We start from the raw sequence: 21,366 nt of genomic DNA on the forward strand, positions 1-21,366 counted from the left end.
ATACTGCAGAACTCATCAATATGTACAGTTTTCAGTATCATCGAATCTGTATTCGGGGCACTCATTCTGTGAGCTCCAGTCTGGTTGTTGTCTATATAAACAAAAACGGATATACTAGATTACAGAAGCACGACAACCAACCTAGCCTGCTCAATCCACCAGGTAAGAGCTGGTAATGGAATCATCACAAAAGGCAAACCAGAAACATTATTCATGGCATCAATCAGATAAATCTATCTCTAATTCAAGGACCCCGGCAATCGTGTGGAAGTCCATGCTTCCAGTATAATCAGCTTTAGTACCAAATGTACGGTCATTTGGCACCTCAAGAGGCAATGCTGATGTAAACATATGTCAAGAACCAACACCTTTAACTAGGTGGATTTACTCCTTACAATAGAATCATTCTTTGCTTTTGTACCCCTGTCTAAAACTAGGTGTCTCAACGTTATCTAGATACAGATGTATCTTTAACTAAAATGCATCTAGATACAATGATACATCCATATCTAGATAAAAGTGAGACACCTATTTTTAGACGGAAGGAATATTAAAAATAAAAGCTTCATAAGACTAGGCAGGTGTGATTAAAAAATGCTCAATGATGTGCACATAGGAGTGCTTTAGCAGCTACACATGCAAAACCAGGCACTCTAATGCATCAACAATAATATTCTTGGTTCATAGGAAAAGCCTCGCGACAAAGGACCTTGTTCATTAGGAATTCAGCATTCTTAACAAAAATACAGATAAACTTTTAGATGGTTTGGCATGAATTTGAAGCTCCTCAGAGGCTTACCGTATCTGTTAAAACAAAGGAGACAGCAAGAGCCTCAAAACAGAAGGGAAAACCCAGAAAAGTCAGATGCAGAGCTCTAGTCTCATCCCAGAGATATAGCACTACCATGCTGTAATCTCAAAATAACATGAAGCCAAGTGCATGATGATGCCGCACACCATCATCTTATTCCACAAATCAGCTATTAAGTATTAACATACCACAACTATTGGGTACTATTAACATACCACATATATTGGTATTGACTGCAACACTACACCAGTGTAGTAATGCAACCAGTACACACTGATATCCAGCAAAAAATAGCTAGTACAATTATTTAATCAACAAAATCAGAAAAAACTAACATTCATTAATAATCACAAATAAACAGATAAATTAGGAATTCAGCATTCTTAAACAATAAACAGATAAATTTGGCAGGACTTGGCAAACTTAGAAAGAAAACCAATCGCTGGGCTCTAGTATAATCCAAGAGCAGTAGCACTACCGTACAGCAATCTCGAAATAACATAAACCCAAGTTCATGCTGATGCAGCACACCATTATCTTATTCCTCATATCAATCTATAAACATACCCCAGCTTGGAAAAATACAGATCGTCACACATCTTTGTTGACTACAACACTACTACACCAGTGCAGCATTGGAATATCAGCTAGAAAATACTCAGACATTCATCATTATAATCACAAAGTAAACAACAGATGCACCAAAGGATTGCAGTACTACATTTGTTTCATTACTCCAAAGAACATACCATCTACATAATTGATATAGTTAACCATCATACATTTCATGTCTTGAACGCTAAACTTCATCACAACGTGAAACTTACAAGGGATAGGTGTGCATATATTGGTAACAGTCGGCGCAATCAATCAAGTTCAACAATGGATCAATAGATCTGTAACTACAGAGCGATGAACCGGAGAGGAAATAGGGCACAGCAACAGCAGTATCAGATCTAGAGTAACTCCAGTGCAAGACGAACTTCTCGAGCCCAAAAAGCCTACCAGATCTTGTCGCCAGCCGTCTCAAACCCTAGATCCGGGTGCCCCGAGGAAGGATAGCAGACCCTGGGCCGCGCTGTTGGGGTTGGCCGCGTCGGCGTCGTCCAGGAACAGGTCCTCCGGCATGCGGAAGGCGCCGTGGGCGGCGACGATGGCGGCGCCGACGAGCATCCCGGAGATGATGAGGGAGGCGACGGGGGTGAAGAAGAAGGCGACGATGGAGGCGCCGACGAGCCCCAGCAGCGTCTCGCGGTCGGAGAAGGTGCGGCCGAAGAGCGCCACGGGCTGGTCGGAGGCGCGGAAGATGTAGAGGAAGCACCAGGCGGCGAGGACCCCGAGGAGGATGAGGAGCGAGAAGGGGTGCGCGAGGAGCGAGGCCCCGAGCGCGAAGGCCACGACGGCGGTGTAGTTGACGCGGAAGTAGGTGAGGTTGCGGCGCAGGCGGGAGGTGGCGTCGGAGAGGGAGTCCGGCCGCGAGAAGGCCGAGCGGTCGACCATCTCGGCCCACGGGCGCCGGTCGGAGAGCGAGCGCCGCGCCGAGTCGGAGATCCGGCTCAGGAAGAGGCGGAACGCCGGCGTGGCGATCGGCGCGTCGGAGCCGGCGGCGGCTGCCGAGCCCGCGGCCGTGGGGTTGGTGACCGGGAGGAGGGGCGGCGGTGTCGGCGCGGAAGCCATGGCTGAGCTCTCGGAGCAGATCTCGGCGTGCTCTCCAACAATCGGGAAGGGTTGCTGCAGAAGTGGTGGTTGCCTCTTTGCCTGGGTCCTTCCGCTTCGAGTTATTCTTCCTTGGTTTGCTCTGTAGGATCGACGGCACGTTAGGCTGTTACGAGGGTCCACATGTCAGTGTATACCTCGTTTTGCTCGATGGAGTGTTTTGAGCATTTCGTCGGCTGAAGGAATGAGGGTTTTTTTTCTTCAGAGTGGCTGAGAGAATGAGGGCATCTCCAAGTTTGCGTCGGCTCGTGGACGTCATGCGGCCTAGGACGATCGTTTGCGTTGGGGGTATCTCCAGCGGTGCGGACGTATTTTTTTAGCGGAGACAATGTCAAGGTCGTTAATGGCGTTTTACGTGGGACTTCCACCGGCGATTAACTGTTCTCGCGCGGCGACGATCGTTCTCGTGCGTGCCCAACACATTGGCAACTTTCGCCGGTGTTTCGCGTGCACGGAAAACGACCTGCGCGGCAACGCGGTTTCCCGCCCCGTCGTGGCTATATATGCTGGACACCGGCGGGGGTGACGGGCACACCTCAAGCTAAACCGTAGGATCCATCCATGGCCGAGCACAACTTTAGCTGGGATCAGGTAGTTCAGATGTGCCGCTACGCCCACCCGGAGGAGGACGAGGAGCTAGTCGCGCCGCCGTTCAGGCCGACCAGCTGGACCTGGAGGCGGCTGACACGCGTACAGCACGCGACCGTTGGGAACCCCAAGTGGAAGGTGTGATGCGTACGGCAGTAAGTTTCCCTCAGTAAGAAACCAAGGTTTATCGAACCAGTAGGAGTCAAGAAGCACGTTGAAGGTTGATGGCGGCGGAGTATAGTGCGGCGCAACACCAGGGATTTCGGCGCCAACGTGGAACCTGCACAACACAACCAAAGTACTTTGCCCCAACATAACAGTGAGGTTGTCAATCTCACCGGCTTGCTGTAACAAAGAATTAGATGTATAGTGTGGATGATGATTTTGCAGAAAACAGTAGAACGAGTATTGCAGTTGATTGTATTCGATGTTAAGAATGGACCGGGGTCCACAGTTCACTAGAGGCGTCTCTCCCATAAGAATAAGCATGTTGGGTGAACAAATTACAGTTGGGCAATTGACAAATAAAGAGGGCATGACCATGCACATACATGTTATGATGAGTATTGTGAGATTTAATTGGGCATTACGACAAAGTACATAGACCGCTATCCAGCATGCATCTATGCCTAAAAAGTCCACCTTCAGGTTATCATCCGAACCCCCTCCAGTATTAAGTTGCAAACAACAGACAATTGCATTAAGTATGGTGCGTAATGTAATCAACGAATATATCCTTAGATATAGCATTGATGTTTTATCCCTAGTGGCAACAGCATATCCACAATCTTAGAGGTTTCTGTCACTCCCCCAGATTTAAGGAGACATGAACCCACTATCGAGCATAAATACTCCCTCTTGGAGTTACAAGCATCTACTTGGCCAGAGCCTCTACTAGCAACGGAGAGCATGCAAGATCATAAACAACACATAGATGATATTGATAATCAACATAACATAGCATTCACTTATTCATCGGATCCCAACAAACACAACATATAACATTACAAATAGATGATCTTGATCATGTTAGGCAGCTCACAAGATCCAACAATGATAGCACAATTAGGAGAAGACGACCATCTAGCTACTGCTATGGACCCATAGTCCAGGGGTGAACTACTCACTCATCACTCCGGAGGCGACCATGGCGGTGAAGAGTCCTCCGGGAGATGATTCCCCTCTCCGGCAGGGTGCCGGAGGCGATCTCCTGAATCCCCCGAGATGGGATTGGCGGCGGCGGCGTCTCTGGAAGGTTTTCCGTATCGTGGCTCTCGGTACTGGAGTTATTATCGACGAAGGCTTAAATAGGCGGAGGAGGTAGGTTTAGGGGCGACGCGAGGGGCCCACACAACAGGCCGGCGCGGCCAGGGCTTGGGCCGCGCCGCCCTGGCGTGTCGCCGCCTCGTCGCCCCACTTCGTTTCCTCTCCGGACTTCTGGAAGCTTCGTGGAAAAATAAGATCCTGGGCGTTGATTTCGTCCAATTCCGAGAATATTTCCTTACTAGGATTTCTGAAACCAAAAACAGAAAACAAGAATCGACTCTTCGGCATCTCGTTAATAGGTTAGTGCCGGAAAATGCATAAATATGACATAAAGTATGCATAAAACATGTAGGTATCATCAATAAAGTGGCATGGAACATAAGAAATTATCGATATGTTGGAGACGTATCAGCATCCCCAAGCTTAGTTCCTGCTCGTCCCGAGTAGGTAAACGATAACAAAGATAATTTCTGAAGTGACATGCCATCATAATCTTGATCATACTATTGTAAGCACATGTAATGAATGCAGCGATCCAAGACAATGGTAAATGTAATGAGTAAACAACTGAATCATATAGCAAAGACTTTTCATGAATAGGACTTTCAAGACAAGCATCAATAAGTCTTGCATAAAAGTTAACTCATAAAGCAATAATTTCAAAGTAAAGGCATTGAAGCAACACAAAGGAAGATTAAGTTTCAGCGGTTGCTTTCAACTTGTAACATGTATATCTCATGGATATTGTCAACATAAAGTAATATAATAAGTGCAATATGCAAGTATGTAGGAATCAATGCACAGTTCACACAAGTGTTTGCTTCTTGAGATAGAGAGAAATAGGTGAACTGACTCAACATAAAAGTAGAAGAAAGGCCCTTCGCAGAGGGAAGCATCGATTGCTATATTTGTGCTAGAGCTTTGGTTTTGAAAACAAGAAACAATTTTGTCAACGGTAGTAATAAAGCATATGCATCATGTAAATTATATCCTACAAGTTGCAAGCCTCATGCATAGTGTACTAATAGTGCCCGCACCTTGTCCTAATTAGATCGGATTACCTGGATTATCACCGCAATACATATGTTTTAACCAAGTGTCACAAAGGGGTACCTCTATGCCGCCTGTACAAAGGTCTAAGGAGAAAGCTCGCATTGGATTTCTCGCTTTTGATTATTCTCAACTTAGACATCCATACCGGGACAACATAGACAACAGATAATGGACTCCTCTTTAATGCTTAAGCATTCAACAACAATTAATTTTCTCATATGAGATTGAGGATATTTGTCCAAAACTGAAACTTCCACCATGGATCATGGCTTTAGTTAGCGGCCCAATGTTCTTCTCTAATAATATGCATGCTCAAACCATTCAACTCATGGTAAATCGCCCTTACTTCAGACAAGACGGACATGCATAGCAACTCACATGATATTCAACAAAGAGTAGTTGATGGCGTCCCTAAAAGGATCGTATGCCGCACCTAGAGGGGGGGTGAATAGGTGCTAACCAATTTTTAGTTCTTTTTCAATTTAGGCTTGACACAAAAGGTAAATTCTCTAGATATGCAACTAAGTGAATTTACCTATATGACAAGGCTAACAACTAAGCAAGATATATCTAAGCAATATAGAGATAGAGTGGGATAGAGGTAACCGAGAGTGGAGCACGCGATGACACGGAGATGATTCCCGTAGTTCCCTTCCTTTGCAAGAAGGTACGTCTACGTTTGGAGGAGTGTGGTTGCTACGAAAGCCAAACCAACAGCCACGAAGGCTTCACTCAGATCTCCGGTGAGCAACGCCACGAAGGCCTAGCCCACTTCCACTAAGGGATTTCCTCGAGGCGGAAACCGGGCCTTTACAAGGTTCTTGGGGCACACATCCACAACCAAATTGGAGGCTCCCAAATCTGTTACAACACAACAAATCAACAAGCATACATCAACAACAACCACTAGGGATCCAAAGAGGAACACTAGCAAGGGGGGCCTCAAGCATAAGAGGGGGAAATGAAAAACGCTTCGGTGAGGATGTAGATCGGGGTCTTCTCCGTCGATTCTCCAAAGCACAAGGGATTTGGGTGGTTGAGGAAGGAGATCCGATGGATTTGATGTTCTTGGTGGCTCAACAATGGTGTATGTCTTTTTAGGAGGGGGAATGAGCAACCCTAGCACAATGGAGAAGAAGCCTTTAAGTAGAAGCGGCTGAACCAGTCGTTGGAGCCGTTGGAGAGGGGTGGCCGGTAGTACCGGCCAGTTTGGGCCGGTACTACCGGTCCTAGGCGCGCGCGAGGCCACCAGGAGGAGGCCACGTGGCCAAGGAGCTCGGTCCGGGAGGGGGGGCCGGAGCCTCCGGCCGGGGTACCGGCCGAGGTACCGCCGGGGCTCCAACCCCCCTGGATGTTTACTGAGACGCCCCCCGCTTCCCCGGTACCATGGGCGGTACCATGGCCGGAGCCTCCGGCCGTGGCCAGGCCGGCGGTACCGCCCAGGCACCCGCTCCCTCTTCTCTTTTCTTTGCTTTTCTCTTCTTCTTCTTATTTCTTTCTTTCTTCTTTCTCTTCTCCTTCTCATTTCTTTCTTTCTTCTTTTCTTTCTTTTCTCTTCCGATATCTTGCATACTCTTCACTCTTTAAGCATCTAGAGAATGTAATAACCTACAAATCTTATAAACCGAAATGTTCAAATATTATCATTGTCATCAACACCAAAACTATATATAAAATGAGATATGATCTTTCAATCTCCCCCTTTTTGGTTTCTTGATGACAATATAAGATTTGCAAAAGATGAGAGTATTTGAGCAGAGAAAATATAAGATTTGCATAAAAGGCTCCCCCTAGACATGTGCATCTAATAGAATTAACATTTGAATGAGAGGCACATAATCTAGAATCAAACTACTCAAGTAAATATGAATCACCAACAAGTGCAAAGATGCTTAGTAAGCAAATAAATTCATCACTTGTATAGAGAAGAGACAACCATATGTGAGTAAAGACAAGTGTTGAGTTTAGAGATCATACCACATGAAGTTCACTTAGTCTTTACCATAGATAGATAGATAGATAGTGTCTCATACATAAATAGATAGCCCCTATGTCTCACACACATAGATAAGGTGCATAAAATAAGATAAGTAGTTCTCAACAATAGATAACCATAAGTCACAAGCATAAAGAGTCAAAGAAAACGCAAGCTTGTGACTTCCCATGCAAATCCCGAACCTAGTAGAACTCTTCTCCCCCTTTGACATCAAGATGCCAAAAAGGTTGAAGAGCGATGCTACCGTCCCTAGTCATCAAGGAAGTCCTCGGCAACATCGGAGTCGACATCATAGGAGGGACCATCCTCGCCATCAGACCACTGGCTATGAGCAGAAATCCACTGAGGCTTCGGAAGGATATTCTCTTCAGATCCTGGAGGAGACACTTCCACACCAAGCTTTGCCATGATGCTCTTCTGACGGCGTCGAGCTTTCTTCTCTGCCACATAGGCGTCATACATGCGCTCCTGAATATCCAGCTGGAGGCAGAAGGTCTTCTTTACCTTGATCTTGAGTTTGGTGTACCAAGAGGGCTCGAGCATGGGATCATATGCGGAGTGAGCCGGAGGCCCCCCAAGGGCCATATGAGGAGTAAAACCATCAAGGAGTCTAATGCCAGCAAACCGGCGATCAGTGGGAGGATCTGCAGGACCTACTGAAGGAGGTGCTGAGGCAGAAGGTGCTGCTGAGGCAGAAGGAGCTGCTGGGGCTGAGGTAGAAGCTAGGAGCTCATGATCTTTGATAAGAAGGTTCTTGCGTTTATGAACAGTGAGTGAAGAGAATGGTTCCAGAATGGCACCCTCAAACTTCTGACGCCACACCTCAGAAATAAGCTTCATGATGAAGGGACCAAAGGCGGGAGACCTCTTCTCAACCATACGCAGGAAAATCTGGTTCCACAGGCAATCCATGACATCCATCTTCACACCCTTGCCCTTCCGGAGATGAGTTTGAAGCATCAAGTCAATGACAAAAGAATGGATCTCATCAACATTACCCACTTTGACGGCAACAGTCTCACGGTAGATGCGAAGCATAATATCATAGACGGGTTGGAGACCGGAAGTGAATCCAAGCTTGCATCGACCGGGCATATAGAGCGGCTCAAGAACATCTTTGGTGCTTGCATTAGACTGCCCATGAAACCTCCAACCACTATCAGTGTCATGTTCACAATCTTCCGGAAGAGGATAGCCAAGAATCTGTCCAAAGGTGCTCCAAGTGGTAGTGAGTACCTCATCACGAGTCATCCAAGTGATGGAGCGAGCATCATCCTCATGAAAATAGACTGTGGCAAAGAACTGAGTCACAAGGTAAGGATCATAGTTGCATTGGAAAGTCATAATGGGAAGCAAACCAAACTCCTCGCAAATACCAAGAGCTTCATGAAAGTAGGCATCCTTCTTCAAATGGTCAATGTTGATATACCGTTGATCAACTACCTTCACCTTGTTGGGAGGATAGACTTCATTGAATATGCGTTCTTGAACCTCGGTGTAGAAGTGGCGGTTGTGGGTGCGAGAAGACCGAGGCCCCAAATAGGGGTTAGCGGTGCGAATAGCCATGTATGCATGAAGGCGGACGCTGCCATAGGACTCAATAGCCTTTTTCCCTTTCTTCTTATTTGCCAAAGAAGCACCACGCGCAGTAGTGGCACGGGGTAACACTTCATCTTGTTCAACAAAATCATCCTCAAGGGGCGGATCCCCTCTCCTCTTCCGACTAGCACCTGTGAAATAGACGAACAGAGCCGAGGGAAATATGGGATAAGGGCACAAGCTCATCTCAACTAAACAAAATTTTGACCCAAAATACACATGCATGATGAGAAAAAAAAATAAGGCCACACACAATGGGTAGAAAAAAAATGCTACATAGTAGAGGTTAACGGTGCTACATACTAGAGGACATAGATCAGCAATAGATACAACCTCTTAGAGTAAGATTTAGCCAAAAATCTAAGCATGTAGAACCAATAACCAACACACATGTGAGCCAAAAATACGAGCAAAATACACGGGGGGAGAGGCTAATACCGGGAGCCATGGAGGAGGAGGGGTGGGGGAAGGCTCCCACGGAGCCGATCCGACCGGAGATGGCCGGAGAGTGGCCGGGGGAGCACGGGGAGGCGGCAGGGGCGGCCGGGCGGCTGGGTGTTTGGAGCCTGGGGAGGAAGGGCGAGTGAGGAGGGATTGGGGAGCAGGGCTCGACCCGCCCGTACTTGGGGGCACCGGCCCGAGGCCGGCGGTAGTACCGGCCAGGCCCCAGGCGGTACTACCGGCCTGGTCAGGCCCGGGTCGGCCAGCCCCCGCCCCTTGGGTTTTTTTTTTTTTTGTTAAGCAAAATCCCCCTTTTTTTTAAAAAAAAAAGACACCCTCTTAAAACAAACAATTTTGATATGCATTTTTTTGAGACGAGCTTGTGCAAGATATAGAATGTTTTAGAGGTGAGAGAATGGCTTAGGGTGGACACAAAGAGGGGTAAGGTAATATGAACTCAAGTTTGCAAGGAGCAAATCAATAGAAGCCAGACATTGAGCCAATTCCCCTAAAAACAAAAGATAGGCAAATGAAGTCCAACAAAGATCCAAATTACTCCAACTCTTCATAAAGAAGAGTGTGGTGGCCTAGGCCACCATATATGAGTGTTATGGCATGGCACCGCGAAGATATATCTTGGGCCCAAAAACCACTACTCATCATTGAAGCTCACATATCATCATATGATATAAAGAGAATGATTTCTTAATGTTGGCATTATGGGGGGAGGGATAGCTCAATAATTTAAACCGCACTCCCCCTATTTCCGTGCCTACATCTAAACCAAATAAAGTTTTGAGACGGAGGTGTGTTTGCAAGATGGTCAAGCTATACTCCTTGAATCAATGATATTTAGCTCATTCCTCAAATAAGAGAACCTTGCTTCATCAAGAGGCTTCGTGAATATATCGGCAAGTTGATCTTTGGTAGGAACATAGATAAGCTCAATATCACCACGGGCAACATGATCCCTAATGAAATGATTCCGGATCTCAATATGCTTCGTTCTTGAATGTTGCACCGGATTATAGGCAATCTTGATGGCACTTTCATTGTCACATAATAGAGGCACTTTGTCACAAATGACACCGTATTCCTTTAAAGTTTGCCTCATCCATAACAATTGAGTGCATCCACTTGCGGCGGCAACATATTCGGCTTCGGCGGTGGAGAGAGATATGCAATTTTGCTTCTTAGAAGACCAACACACCAAGGACCTACCAAGGAATTGGCAAGCCCCGTAAGTTGATTTCCTATCATCCTTGTCACCCGCCCAATCCGCATCGGTATATCCATTGAGAATAAAACTTGAGCCTTTGGGGTACCAAATACCATATCTTGGGGTATCAACCAAATATCGAAAGATTCTTTTGAGAGCCATCATGTGGCTCTCCTTAGGAGAAGCTTGATACCTTGCACACACACCAACACTCAACACTATGTCCGGTCTAGATGCGCAAAGGTAAAGCAAGGACCCAATCATGGAGCGATATACCTTTTGATCCACCTCTTTACCATTGGGATCTAGTGCAAGATGACATTTGGTAACCATAGGAGTGGCCACACCCTTCAACTCGGTCATCTTGAACCTCTTGAGCATGTCTTGGAGATATTTTGCTTGGTTGATGAAGGTTCCTTCTCTCAATTGCTTGATCTCAAAACCAAGGAAAAACTTCATCTCTCCCATCATAGACATCTCAAACCTATCGGTCATAAGCTTTGAGAATTCATCATTGAAAGCTTTGTTAGTAGAGCCAAAAATAATATCATCAACATATAATTGGCAAACGAAAAGCTCCCCATTGACCCTCTTAGTAAAAAGAGTGGGGTCGATTAGCCCAACATCAAACCCACGGTCTACCAACAATTCCTTAAGGTGCTCATACCAAGCTCTAGGAGCTTGTTTGAGACCATAAAGTGCTTTATCAAGCTTGTAGACATGGTTAGGAAAGTTGATATCCTCGAACCCCGGGGGTTGCTTAACATAAACCTCTTCATGCAAAGGACCATTAAGAAAAGCACTTTTCACATCCATTTGTTGTAACTTAAAGTTATGATGCGATGCATAAGCAAGAAGGATACGGATGGACTCAAGACGAGCCACGGGAGCATAGGTCTCTCCAAAGTCAATCCCTTCAACTTGAGAGAAACCTTGAGCCACCAATCTTGCCTTGTTCCTCACAATATTTCCAAACTCATCTTGCTTGTTCTTGAATATCCATTTAGTGCCTATAACATTGCGGCACTCCTTTGGCTTCTCTACTAAGGTCCACACTTTGTTGCGCTTGAAGTTGTTGAGTTCCTCATGCATAGCTTCCACCCAATCCGAATCTTCAAGGGCTTCAAAAACTTTCTTGGGTTCCACTACGGAGATATAAGCATGATGATTGCTAAAGTTAGCCAATTGCCTTCTTGTGGAGACTTTTGCTCGAACATCACCAAGGACCTTGTCATGAGTGTGTCCACGAATTTCAAGGGTCCTTTCTCTTCTTGCTAAACGACGGGCCTCGATCTCCTCCTTGGTTCTTCTAGGCCTTGGAGGTGTCACTTGATCAACTTGATCATTTGGGTCCCCGTCTTGACCTTCAACTTGAGCAACTACAATCTCTTGTGGGTGCTCAACATCATGTGCTTGATCTTGGACATCATTTGGTGCGGAGCAAATATCAAATGGATACTCGTCGGAACCATCATGAATTCTTGGTTGATCATGACCTTGATCTTGTCCTTGATCTTGTCCTTGATCTTGTCCTTGATCTTGCACACTAGAGGGAGGGTTTTGTTCTTGTTCTTGGGTTGGTGCATCATTTGCTTCACTTGATGGGGTTTGTTGATGTTGAGAAGATGAGGGCTCCACCGTGGTAGAGCATAGTCCTTCCCGAGACGCCACACCGTGTCCCTCAATGGGGCGGAAAAATCCCACACCCATTCTTACTATGGCATCTTGAGGTATTTCATCACCTGCACAAACATCAACTTGCCCCACTTGGGAGCCATCATTTTCTTCGAACTTCACACTACAAGATTCAATGATAATCCCGGAGGATACATCAAAGATTCTATAAGTGTGAGATTCGGCACCGTAACCAACAAATATACCCTCCAAAGCTTTAGGAGCAAATTTAGACAAACGAACCCCTTTGATTTTGTAGAAACACTTACACCCGAACACCTTGAAGTATGAGATATTAGGCTTGTTCCCGGTGAGTATTTCATATGGAGTCTTGTTCAAGCCCTTGCGGAGATAGAGCCGGTTGGAGGAGTGACAAGCGGTGGAGATGGCTTCGGCCCAAAAGTTATAGCGGGATTTATACTCCGCCATCATAGACCTTGCCATATCCATAAGAGTCCGGTTCTTCCTCTCCGCAACACCATTTTGTTGAGGGGTGTAAGCAGCGGAATATTGATGACGAATCCCCTCATCACTAAGAAAATCATTGAGTGTGTAGTTCTTGAACTCGGAGCCGTTGTCACTTCTTATTGCCATAATGAGGAGGTTGTGTTGGCGTTGCACCTCGGTAGCAAAGTCAATGAATATTTGTTGAGTCTCATCTTTCGTCTTGAGAAAGTAGACCCAAGTGTATCTTGAGTAATCATCAACAATCACCAAGCAATGTTTCTTCGCACCAAGACTTGCATGAGTAACGGGACCAAAGAGATCCACATGAAGGAGCTCCAAGATCCTCTTGGAAGAGATGATGGTCTTGCTGTTCGACGTGATTTTGTACCTAGCAAATGAAAATCACGTAGCATTTTGGGTGTGCAATACACGTATAAATACACATGACAGGGCGGCCGTACAAGCTACCTATGGCTGCTTATGCTGCTCTCTTATTTAAATATGTTGGCTATATACAGGCACATCGATCAATCCATTGCTAGCTCTCTATGCACGCAGGGCTTTCACAGCACATGGGTCATGTATCTACTCGTGCATGTACATGGGGGTGTACAAATTACGTATTCTACCCAGGCTGAAGGATGGAAATGGCCGAAGCGTCTAGTGCACGATCGAGCATGTTCGTGCCTTGCACCAGGGTCGTGTCATGCGCACCTGGAACCACCCTCGTGATGATCAATATCGGTTCGGTTTAGCTGATGGATATGGTTGGGCGAGCGACGGAAGAGATAAACATGTCTCCCGCAGCCAAGCCATAAAAAAAGCAACGGCTCAACAACTTGAACGACGCCCGCCGCGCGGCGCGTTCCTTTCAGTTCGGCCTAGTGCTCGTCTATAAAACGGATGGACCAGCAGCTAAGCAAAAGGGGGGGAGGATACACACAAGAAACAAGCGGCAGCGGACCACGCGCCTAAGAAGAGAAGAACGCAGGGATCTGACGAGCCTCACGACGTGAAGTCGTAGGTTGCCGATCACTGGAGGTCGAAGACGTCGGCGACGCGTCGTGACTGGCAGGGATCCCACGCCACGCCATGATGCGCATCAAGCTGGAAAGGTAGCCGAAGGAGCTTGCTGCGACACCAACAGTGAACCGATCGTCATAAACTTGGCGTCGGGCCAAGACGAGGCTGCCGGCCCGTAGCATGGCGCTATCAACACCACACCCGCGAGGCGCGACGACGACATCCGCGACGAGGCTGCCGAGCGGCGCGGCGCCATCATCTCCATGGCACCGGCGAGGCGCGACGACGACGTCCGCGACGAGGCTGCCGGCTGCTGCGCGGCGCCATCAACACCGCACACACGAGGCGCGGCGACGACGTCCGTGACGAGGCTGCCGGCGAGCAGCACGGCGCCATCAACACCACTCCAGCGAGTCACGACGACGACGACCTTGACGGGGCTGTCGGCGTGCAGCGCGGCGCCATCTCCACCACTGGCGAGACCCGGCGACGACGTATATGCCAAGGCTGCCGGCGTGTAGTGCGGCGCCATCAACACGGCACCCGCGAGGCGTGGCGACGACGTCCGTGCCGGGGCTGCCGGCGTGCAGCGCGGCGCCATCTTCAACTCTACACCATGCCACCGACGACGACGTCCGTGCCGGGGCTGCCGGCGTGCATCGCGGCGCCATCTTCAACTCTACACCATGCCACCGATGACGACGTCCGTGCCGAGGCTGCCGGCGTGCAGCGCGGCGCCATCAGCACCACACTTATGGGGCGCGACGACAACGCCCGGGGTTGCCGGCGTACAGCGCGACGCCATCTTCAACTCCACACCATGCCACCGACGACGACGTCGAGGCTGCCGGCGTACAGCCCGGCGCCATCACACCGATGATGCTGACAAGACCAATGGAGGCCCTCTTCATCCGGGACAAACAAGATCAGCTCTGTCGACGCGAATGGTCTCACCGGAGCTGTCTACAGGTAGCCCATGGCATGCACCGGTGATGCCAGCCGTTGCAGAAATGCACGCTGTGCCGCCGAGATGCAACACCAGCAAGACCACTGGCAGCGGACGACGCGCCAAGTTGGTACACGGCGGCGGCGAACTATTACACGCGCCCAAACGGCGTCGGCTGCGCCACTCATATCCGGAGGCCGGAGGCGGCGGATGATGCGTCGAGTACACGCCACTGGAGCCATAACGCGGAGATCTGGTGCAGGAGAACGGACGCCTAACTTGAAGACGGAGGTTGCCGATCGGCAGATGTCAAGGATGACGTCGGCGACATGGCGTGTCTGGCAGCGACCCGACGCCACGCTGTGATGCACATCAAGCGAAGCTCTCCGCGACGCTGACAAGGCAAGCTAGCCATCGCGCCAACGACGCCGACCGTGACCATGAAGGTCCTGCTCCTCGACGCCACCACAGGCCGATGCGAACAAGATTGCCTCCATCGACGAGGACGCCGCCGCTGGAGCTTCAATCTGCAGCCCATCGGCGTGCACCCGGTGATGGTGAACTTGGCCTTCATCGAGTCCATCGACGCCCATAAACGCACGTGCGCCACCAATGTGGTGCCAAGACCTCGCCATCATGATCACCACAGAAACCTCCTTCGTCATTAGGGAGCCGACGATGGGGCGGCGACACACCATGCGCGCCAGGAGCTAGGTGGACATCATCATTGTCGCCAACACGCTGATATTACACATCGTCAACACTGATGCACACGGCTGGCCCGGCGCCGATGCTAGTGGGCAGCCGAGCGCTCGTATTCATCTCCAGTGCAGTACAACGCCCACCCATTGCGAGCGCGGTACGAAGGCATCTCATCTAGCTACAGATGCCCACGTGACATACGAGAAGGAGCCATGCATAAAGCCCATGGCCCTTTGATCCTAATAACAAGGTATATATGGATACATTGATTAATTGATTTACCACATGCAAGCCGTGTTGTGTTATCAGGTACAAATAGCTGAACTCAAGCGGACGTGTGCATCACCGTACGAGGTCCCTGTGCCGATGTCCGGAGATCGCTTCATCATGGACGCCGAGGATTCGGCTCCGTCCCACCCGCTGCAAGCTACATGTCCATACGCGCCGTCGCCTTCAACGAAGCTCCCGTCAAGGACTACACCGACCCCAGCTCGAACCCAACAAGTCAAGATGACCATCAGCCAATGCACATCTTTATCAACCCGTACCACACACGGACGCCAACTACATCGACACAAAGATCGTCTTCATCGACTCCGTGACAAGGCGGCGAGAGCGCCAACTACATCGGCACGCTACCCTTCTTCTAGCCGAGTCACACGACCACGACATATCAAGCCTCATGGGCCCATGCACACCTCCGGCATTACAAGATCTACATCGCCAAGTTCATACATCATCGTCATCAAGCCACGTTGCCACGCAACGACGTTTAAGTCTACTCCGACAACCACATCAACCCTCTTCCCCAACATCGGCCTAGCACCGACGAGGCGAAGCCACTCCACCAACATGTCTTTTCTCCGATGAAGCAAGCCATTTCTTGCCGGGCACCGACGAGGCGAAGGCAAGACATCAAGTCCGACACCGACGAGGCGGACACCACCAGGCCTGGCACCGACGAGGCGAAGGCCGCCCATCTGTCTGAGCTGACGAGGCCAGACATCTTCATCATCGGACATCGACAAGCCGGAGAGTATGGCTAAACATCGCCGGGGAGACGGACGTACCGTCTCGCTTTCCACTTCACCATCCCATCATCATCGTCTACGCCAAGTGCATGGAGAAGACGAGACTTGAAGACGACGACCATTGCAGCAGCTTAATCGGAGGTGGTCCGCGGCGTTGACTCGCGGACGTAATTAATCGGGAGCCTTCCGAGGCCCCGTGAACCAGAACACACAATCGCCCAAGTCATATCGGCCGCGCTAGCAGGCCACGGAGCGCATATGTAAAGGGATCTTGTAATTTCGTTTCTCCATTGAGAGATTAATAAAAATACATGTTTCCCTATATTTTATTTGTGTACTTATGTACACTGGCACGCCCGCATATTCATTTTCCCCTGGCGCGTAGAGAGATAATATTTAGTCCAATCTTTTTATTATTTCTCGTGTCAAACAAAATGGCACGCCCGGTGGGACGTGGTTCTCCTCCCATCTTTGCTGCGCAACAATGGTCGTCGAATTCGTCTTCATGAGCTTCTCCATAATACAAGACGGTGTGTGAAGTTATTTACCTTTGGGTATTCTAGCCGGGGCCTTATGTTGCAAAATGGCCCGGATAACTCCCTCACAATTCAAGATCCAACTGTGATCACTTTTTCTGGTGGGAATCCACGGGTGCATGTCCAACATGCCTTGATACATGGGTTCTATCCGAATTACGGCGGCCATTTAATAAGGCGTTGTGCATTATGTAAGGGCTATAAGGTGTTTTACTCTCCCCAAGACTTTCTTTGGTGGACCATGTCATCGTCCACCTTTTATGGCAAAAACCAAGCTTCGTCAATCTTGACTAGAAGCCTCGTACACCGGCGACTGAACCTATCCTAGGTCGCCCCATGAAGACGACGGCTCTAATTGATGGAAGGGTGGCATACTCCTTTAATGAAGAAGCGAATGGCCCGTCTTCTCTAACCTACTGGGCTCTGGCCCGTCTTCTCCGACCTACTGGGCTCGGATGCGAGGGCGATGTACTGAGCGGATATCTTCACCAAGCGCAGGTTCTACCAGAAGAGCTATGGAATCTTTAGCCTTCACATGTTGCACTTTGGTTTTGCACCACATGCATCACATTATTCCACCTTTTTCCATGATCTGAGGCAATTACTAAGTATAAATAATGGTTTTTTCTACAAATATAAACTAGTGTTTGAAGAATTGGCTACCTTGGGACTTGTCAGAGGGCATCAGAACATGCCGTGCTGCAGAGGAGCTGCTCTCACATTCGTAATGCACGACACATGTCAATTGCATGCTTCTGGAGGCGGTGAAGAAGAATATTTGGGCACTTTTGACACTGAGACTCCATGCTCATCATTCTTCCTGGCGTTTCTCAGGTTCACAGAGGCTCGCGTCCCGGGGAGACTATAGGAAAAGATCAAGGAAATGCTACCCGGCCCAACACAAGTTGAGGTTCGGTGCGTAGCCCCTTGGCAACCCCGGGGCGTGCCACCATAAGCTCCAGATAAAGTGCCAGAGGGTTTTCTTAGTCCACCAAGGTGAATGACTGTTTTCCAAGTTCTCAAGGTGGGTCCCTGTCCAAAATAGAAGAATACTCCCAAAGAAGTTCCAGCAATCCTGAGAAGAACAAAAAAAAATCTTCAGAAGTTCAAGTGATCTTATAAAGTCCAGGGCTGTAAAAATAGCTCGTGCAAAGCAATTCGCACAGGAATAAATATCTTCAAGAGTTCAAAGAAGCAAGTCAAGCAATCCTGAGCAGTAAGGGAACCACTCGAAAGAAGGCGGGAGCAGTCATTCACCACCCCTCAACCAAGGCATGGATTATTTTCGGCCATTTGTCCTAAAACCATTTACCCCAATTGACCTCACCTAAGTCTTTGTGTTCTTGAGGCTCAGTCCGGGGGCATGTTTGAGTTGTGGGGTTCCACTCGGTACGATGATGGGCTAGAATATGATTTTTTGCTGCCTCTCGGAAGCATCCATGAAGCATGTCGTCTCCACACACACACTCTAAAGGAAACTCAATATTGAGTTGCGACGGTCATGGTCCTCTGACGTTTCCCCAATGACGAGTCCTTTGGTAGCCTTTTCCGATTACACCACTATGCCTCATGGTTTAAAGATTTTTTTTTATAAAAAAAAAACATGTTACAAAACATACCTGCTTGCATATTCTTTGCATTCACGCTTGGTGCAGCTATAATCATCATGGCGCACACGTTGAACCTGCGATAAGAAGATGGCTACTGGACCACCATATCAGTGTGTCCATGATACCACCTATGACCTCACGACGTCTAGTGGCTTACGCCAACAGCGAATAAACATTGGCGGCTGGGGCAGGCGACATCCATGCTCACAAGGTGGCCCGATGGCTCCCTGTCATCCGTACATCTACATCAACCTACGTCACGGTGCAGGGGCAGCAACTTCCATGCGCCGTGACATCGCCGACGACTTCTCGGCGCTCCATCTTCTACATCGACCTACGTCATGGTGCTGGGGCAGCAACTTCCATGCGCCGTGACATCGCCGGCGATTTCTCGGCGCTCCATCTTCTACATCGACCTACATCATGGTACAGGGGCAACAACTTCCATGCGCCGTGACATCGCCGACGACTTCTCGACGCTCCATCTTCTACATCGACCTACGTCATGGTGCTGGGCAGCAACTTCCATGCGCCGTGACATCGCCGGCGACTTCTCGGCGCTCCATCTTCTACATCGACCTACGTCATGGTGCTGGGGCAGCAACTTACATGCGTCGTGACATCGCCGGCGACTTCTCGGCGCTCCATCTTCTACATCGACCTACGTCATGGTACTCGGGCAGTAACACCCATGCGCCATGACATCGCCGTCTTCTTCTCGGCGTCAGACCTTCTGCATCGACCTACATCATGGCGCTGGGGGCAATAACGCCCATGCACCATGACATCGCCAACGACTTGTCGGCGCTTGATCTGCTACATCGACCTACATCACGGCACTGGGGGCAGTAATGCCCATGCGCCATGACGCCGCCGGTGACTTCTCGGCGCTCGATCATCCACACCAACCTACACCACGGCACTGGGGGCAGTAACACCCATACGCCATGACATCGCCGACGACCTTTCGGCGCTCGGTCATCGACACCAATCTACGTATCGGCACTGGTGCAGCAATACCCATGCGCTGTGACATCTCCGACGACTTCACGACACCTTTATAATCTACATCAGCGATATCCTGAGCACACGGGTTGGCAACACCTGTGTTTCTGTGTTTCTATGATGCTGATGGCGCCCCAGTGCCTAGTCTACAATTACAATAATGCCAGGGGCAACACCGCCCCTCGGTCATCAACACAGCCGATGGCTACCCCGGCATACTACTGGTTGACTTAAATGTGAGCGGTCGATGGCTTTCCGATGCTTCTTCTTTGCATAAGACCACGACAAGGCGGAGGGCTTCTACCGTTTTGTTCGTGTGTCTCTACCAAGTTTATGGGAGCAGTGTAGCGCGCCAGTGCGGCCAGCGTGAATCTGTGAAACCCTTCGACCTAGTCGGCTGACACTGCAACTGCTAAGCGGTCGCGACTAGATTGATAAAAAATTCTTCAAGACATGGCATGATATTTCGCCGTCGAATGAAGGCAATGTGAGGTTGTCTTATTGCCTGGCACCGCGGATCAAGCTTTCATGGTCTCAACAAGCCTCCTCACGTCCAATGCAAGTGCGGATGAACTTACCTGCACTAGACTATAACGGTCTCTTCTCAAGGAAAATTCACACTATCGGCGTATCTATTAATGTTGTTCTATACAAGATGTTTATGCGGCTGCGCATGAAGGTCTGCGGTCGTGACCACGTCGTTACAGCTATGGAGCCCGCGTCGGTCAGCCGGTAGATCACCCGCGGCACGACCCTAAAATTTCCTCGCGACGTTTTGGCTTGCGACGTTGCGCCCACAGCCTTAATCAACTGGGCGTGTGGTATTCTCATCTTTATATAAAAATGCTTCTGAGCAAATGGATAAAAATGATAGGCGCATGTATAGAAATGCCCTCTATGGCCGGCAGTGCATCATATGCACGCCTGCTTCTCTTATTCTTTGCACTTGGTGCTCAAGCATGCAACGTGAAGGATAAAAAGAAGGCCATGTATTTATATTGATGGTATCGCAGAGCAGGTGACTTATAATCTCGTCAACCGTGTCCAGATTTAATCGTATTTATCTGCTGTTTCTCGCCTTTATGCTGAAACAAGTAACACGAAGTACAAAATAATGTCAAACACCACAGCAGTGCTTACGGCTGATCGATTACTTGATCGTTGGACAGCACGCGTATGGAATATATGAATATATATACTCACAGATTTTCCTCTCGCCTTAGCACTTCACATTGGAGCAGGCCAAAATAATGAGCTTGCCCGATGGAGCTATGGCCGAGCCGCTAGTGCTGAGCTCAACAGCGAAGGAACAATCCTGTACGAACACTGAAAAGATCTCGGCACCCGTCGTCCAGGGCGCTGCCGTGTTCGATGACCAGGCAAAGCTGATAAAGACCTTTGCAACTAATGGTGAAATATTCCCTCAACGTCAAGGCAACTAATGGTGTCAGGCTGCATGCTTCTATTTTGTGCGCCACTTATTTCTTCTTTTATTAACCTAACTCGAATCCAATTAGCTTCGCGCTCGAATTTGACTCGGTGCGCGTCGTCATTTGGGATTAGACCTTGCCAAGGCGGTGCCCTCAGACCTCACGGCAATCATCATGTTCTAGCAATGGGACACATGCGTGTTTTAGTCGAGCAAACTGCAAAGAAAGGCTGCAAACAAAATGCGCCGCTTAAGTTTGTTTTCTCACCAAGTC

The 21,366-nt window shown here is 48.9% G+C and overlaps 1 protein-coding gene and 1 long non-coding RNA gene across 2 annotated transcripts; one reads left to right on the forward strand and one right to left on the reverse strand.

The window, feature by feature from the left end:
• Positions 1-1,520: 1,520 nt before the first annotated feature.
• LOC127319412 (PRA1 family protein B2) lies at positions 1,521-2,606 on the reverse strand. Its single transcript, XM_051349477.2, has one exon. It carries the CDS (start codon positions 2,486-2,488, stop codon positions 1,838-1,840), a length of 651 nt encoding a protein of 216 aa, XP_051205437.1. The 5' UTR covers positions 2,489-2,606; the 3' UTR covers positions 1,521-1,837.
• A 12,413-nt stretch (positions 2,607-15,019) lies between these two features.
• Positions 15,020-16,836, forward strand: LOC127319428 (uncharacterized). The gene is made up of 2 exons (XR_007862505.2): positions 15,020-15,638; positions 15,791-16,836. It is a non-coding gene; the product is annotated as an uncharacterized lncRNA (long non-coding RNA).
• The last annotated feature ends 4,530 nt before the right edge of the window (positions 16,837-21,366 follow it).

The sequence above is a fragment of the Lolium perenne genome, chromosome 1, assembly GCF_019359855.2.
Source record: "Lolium perenne isolate Kyuss_39 chromosome 1, Kyuss_2.0, whole genome shotgun sequence".
NCBI classification, from domain to species: domain Eukaryota; kingdom Viridiplantae; phylum Streptophyta; class Magnoliopsida; order Poales; family Poaceae; genus Lolium; species Lolium perenne.

What these genes read in the sequence shown, in the direction of transcription:
- LOC127319412 (XM_051349477.2), bottom strand. Translation starts at nt 2,488, where the DNA reads ATGGCTTCCGCGCCGACACCGCCGCCCCTCCTCCCGGTCACCAACCCC.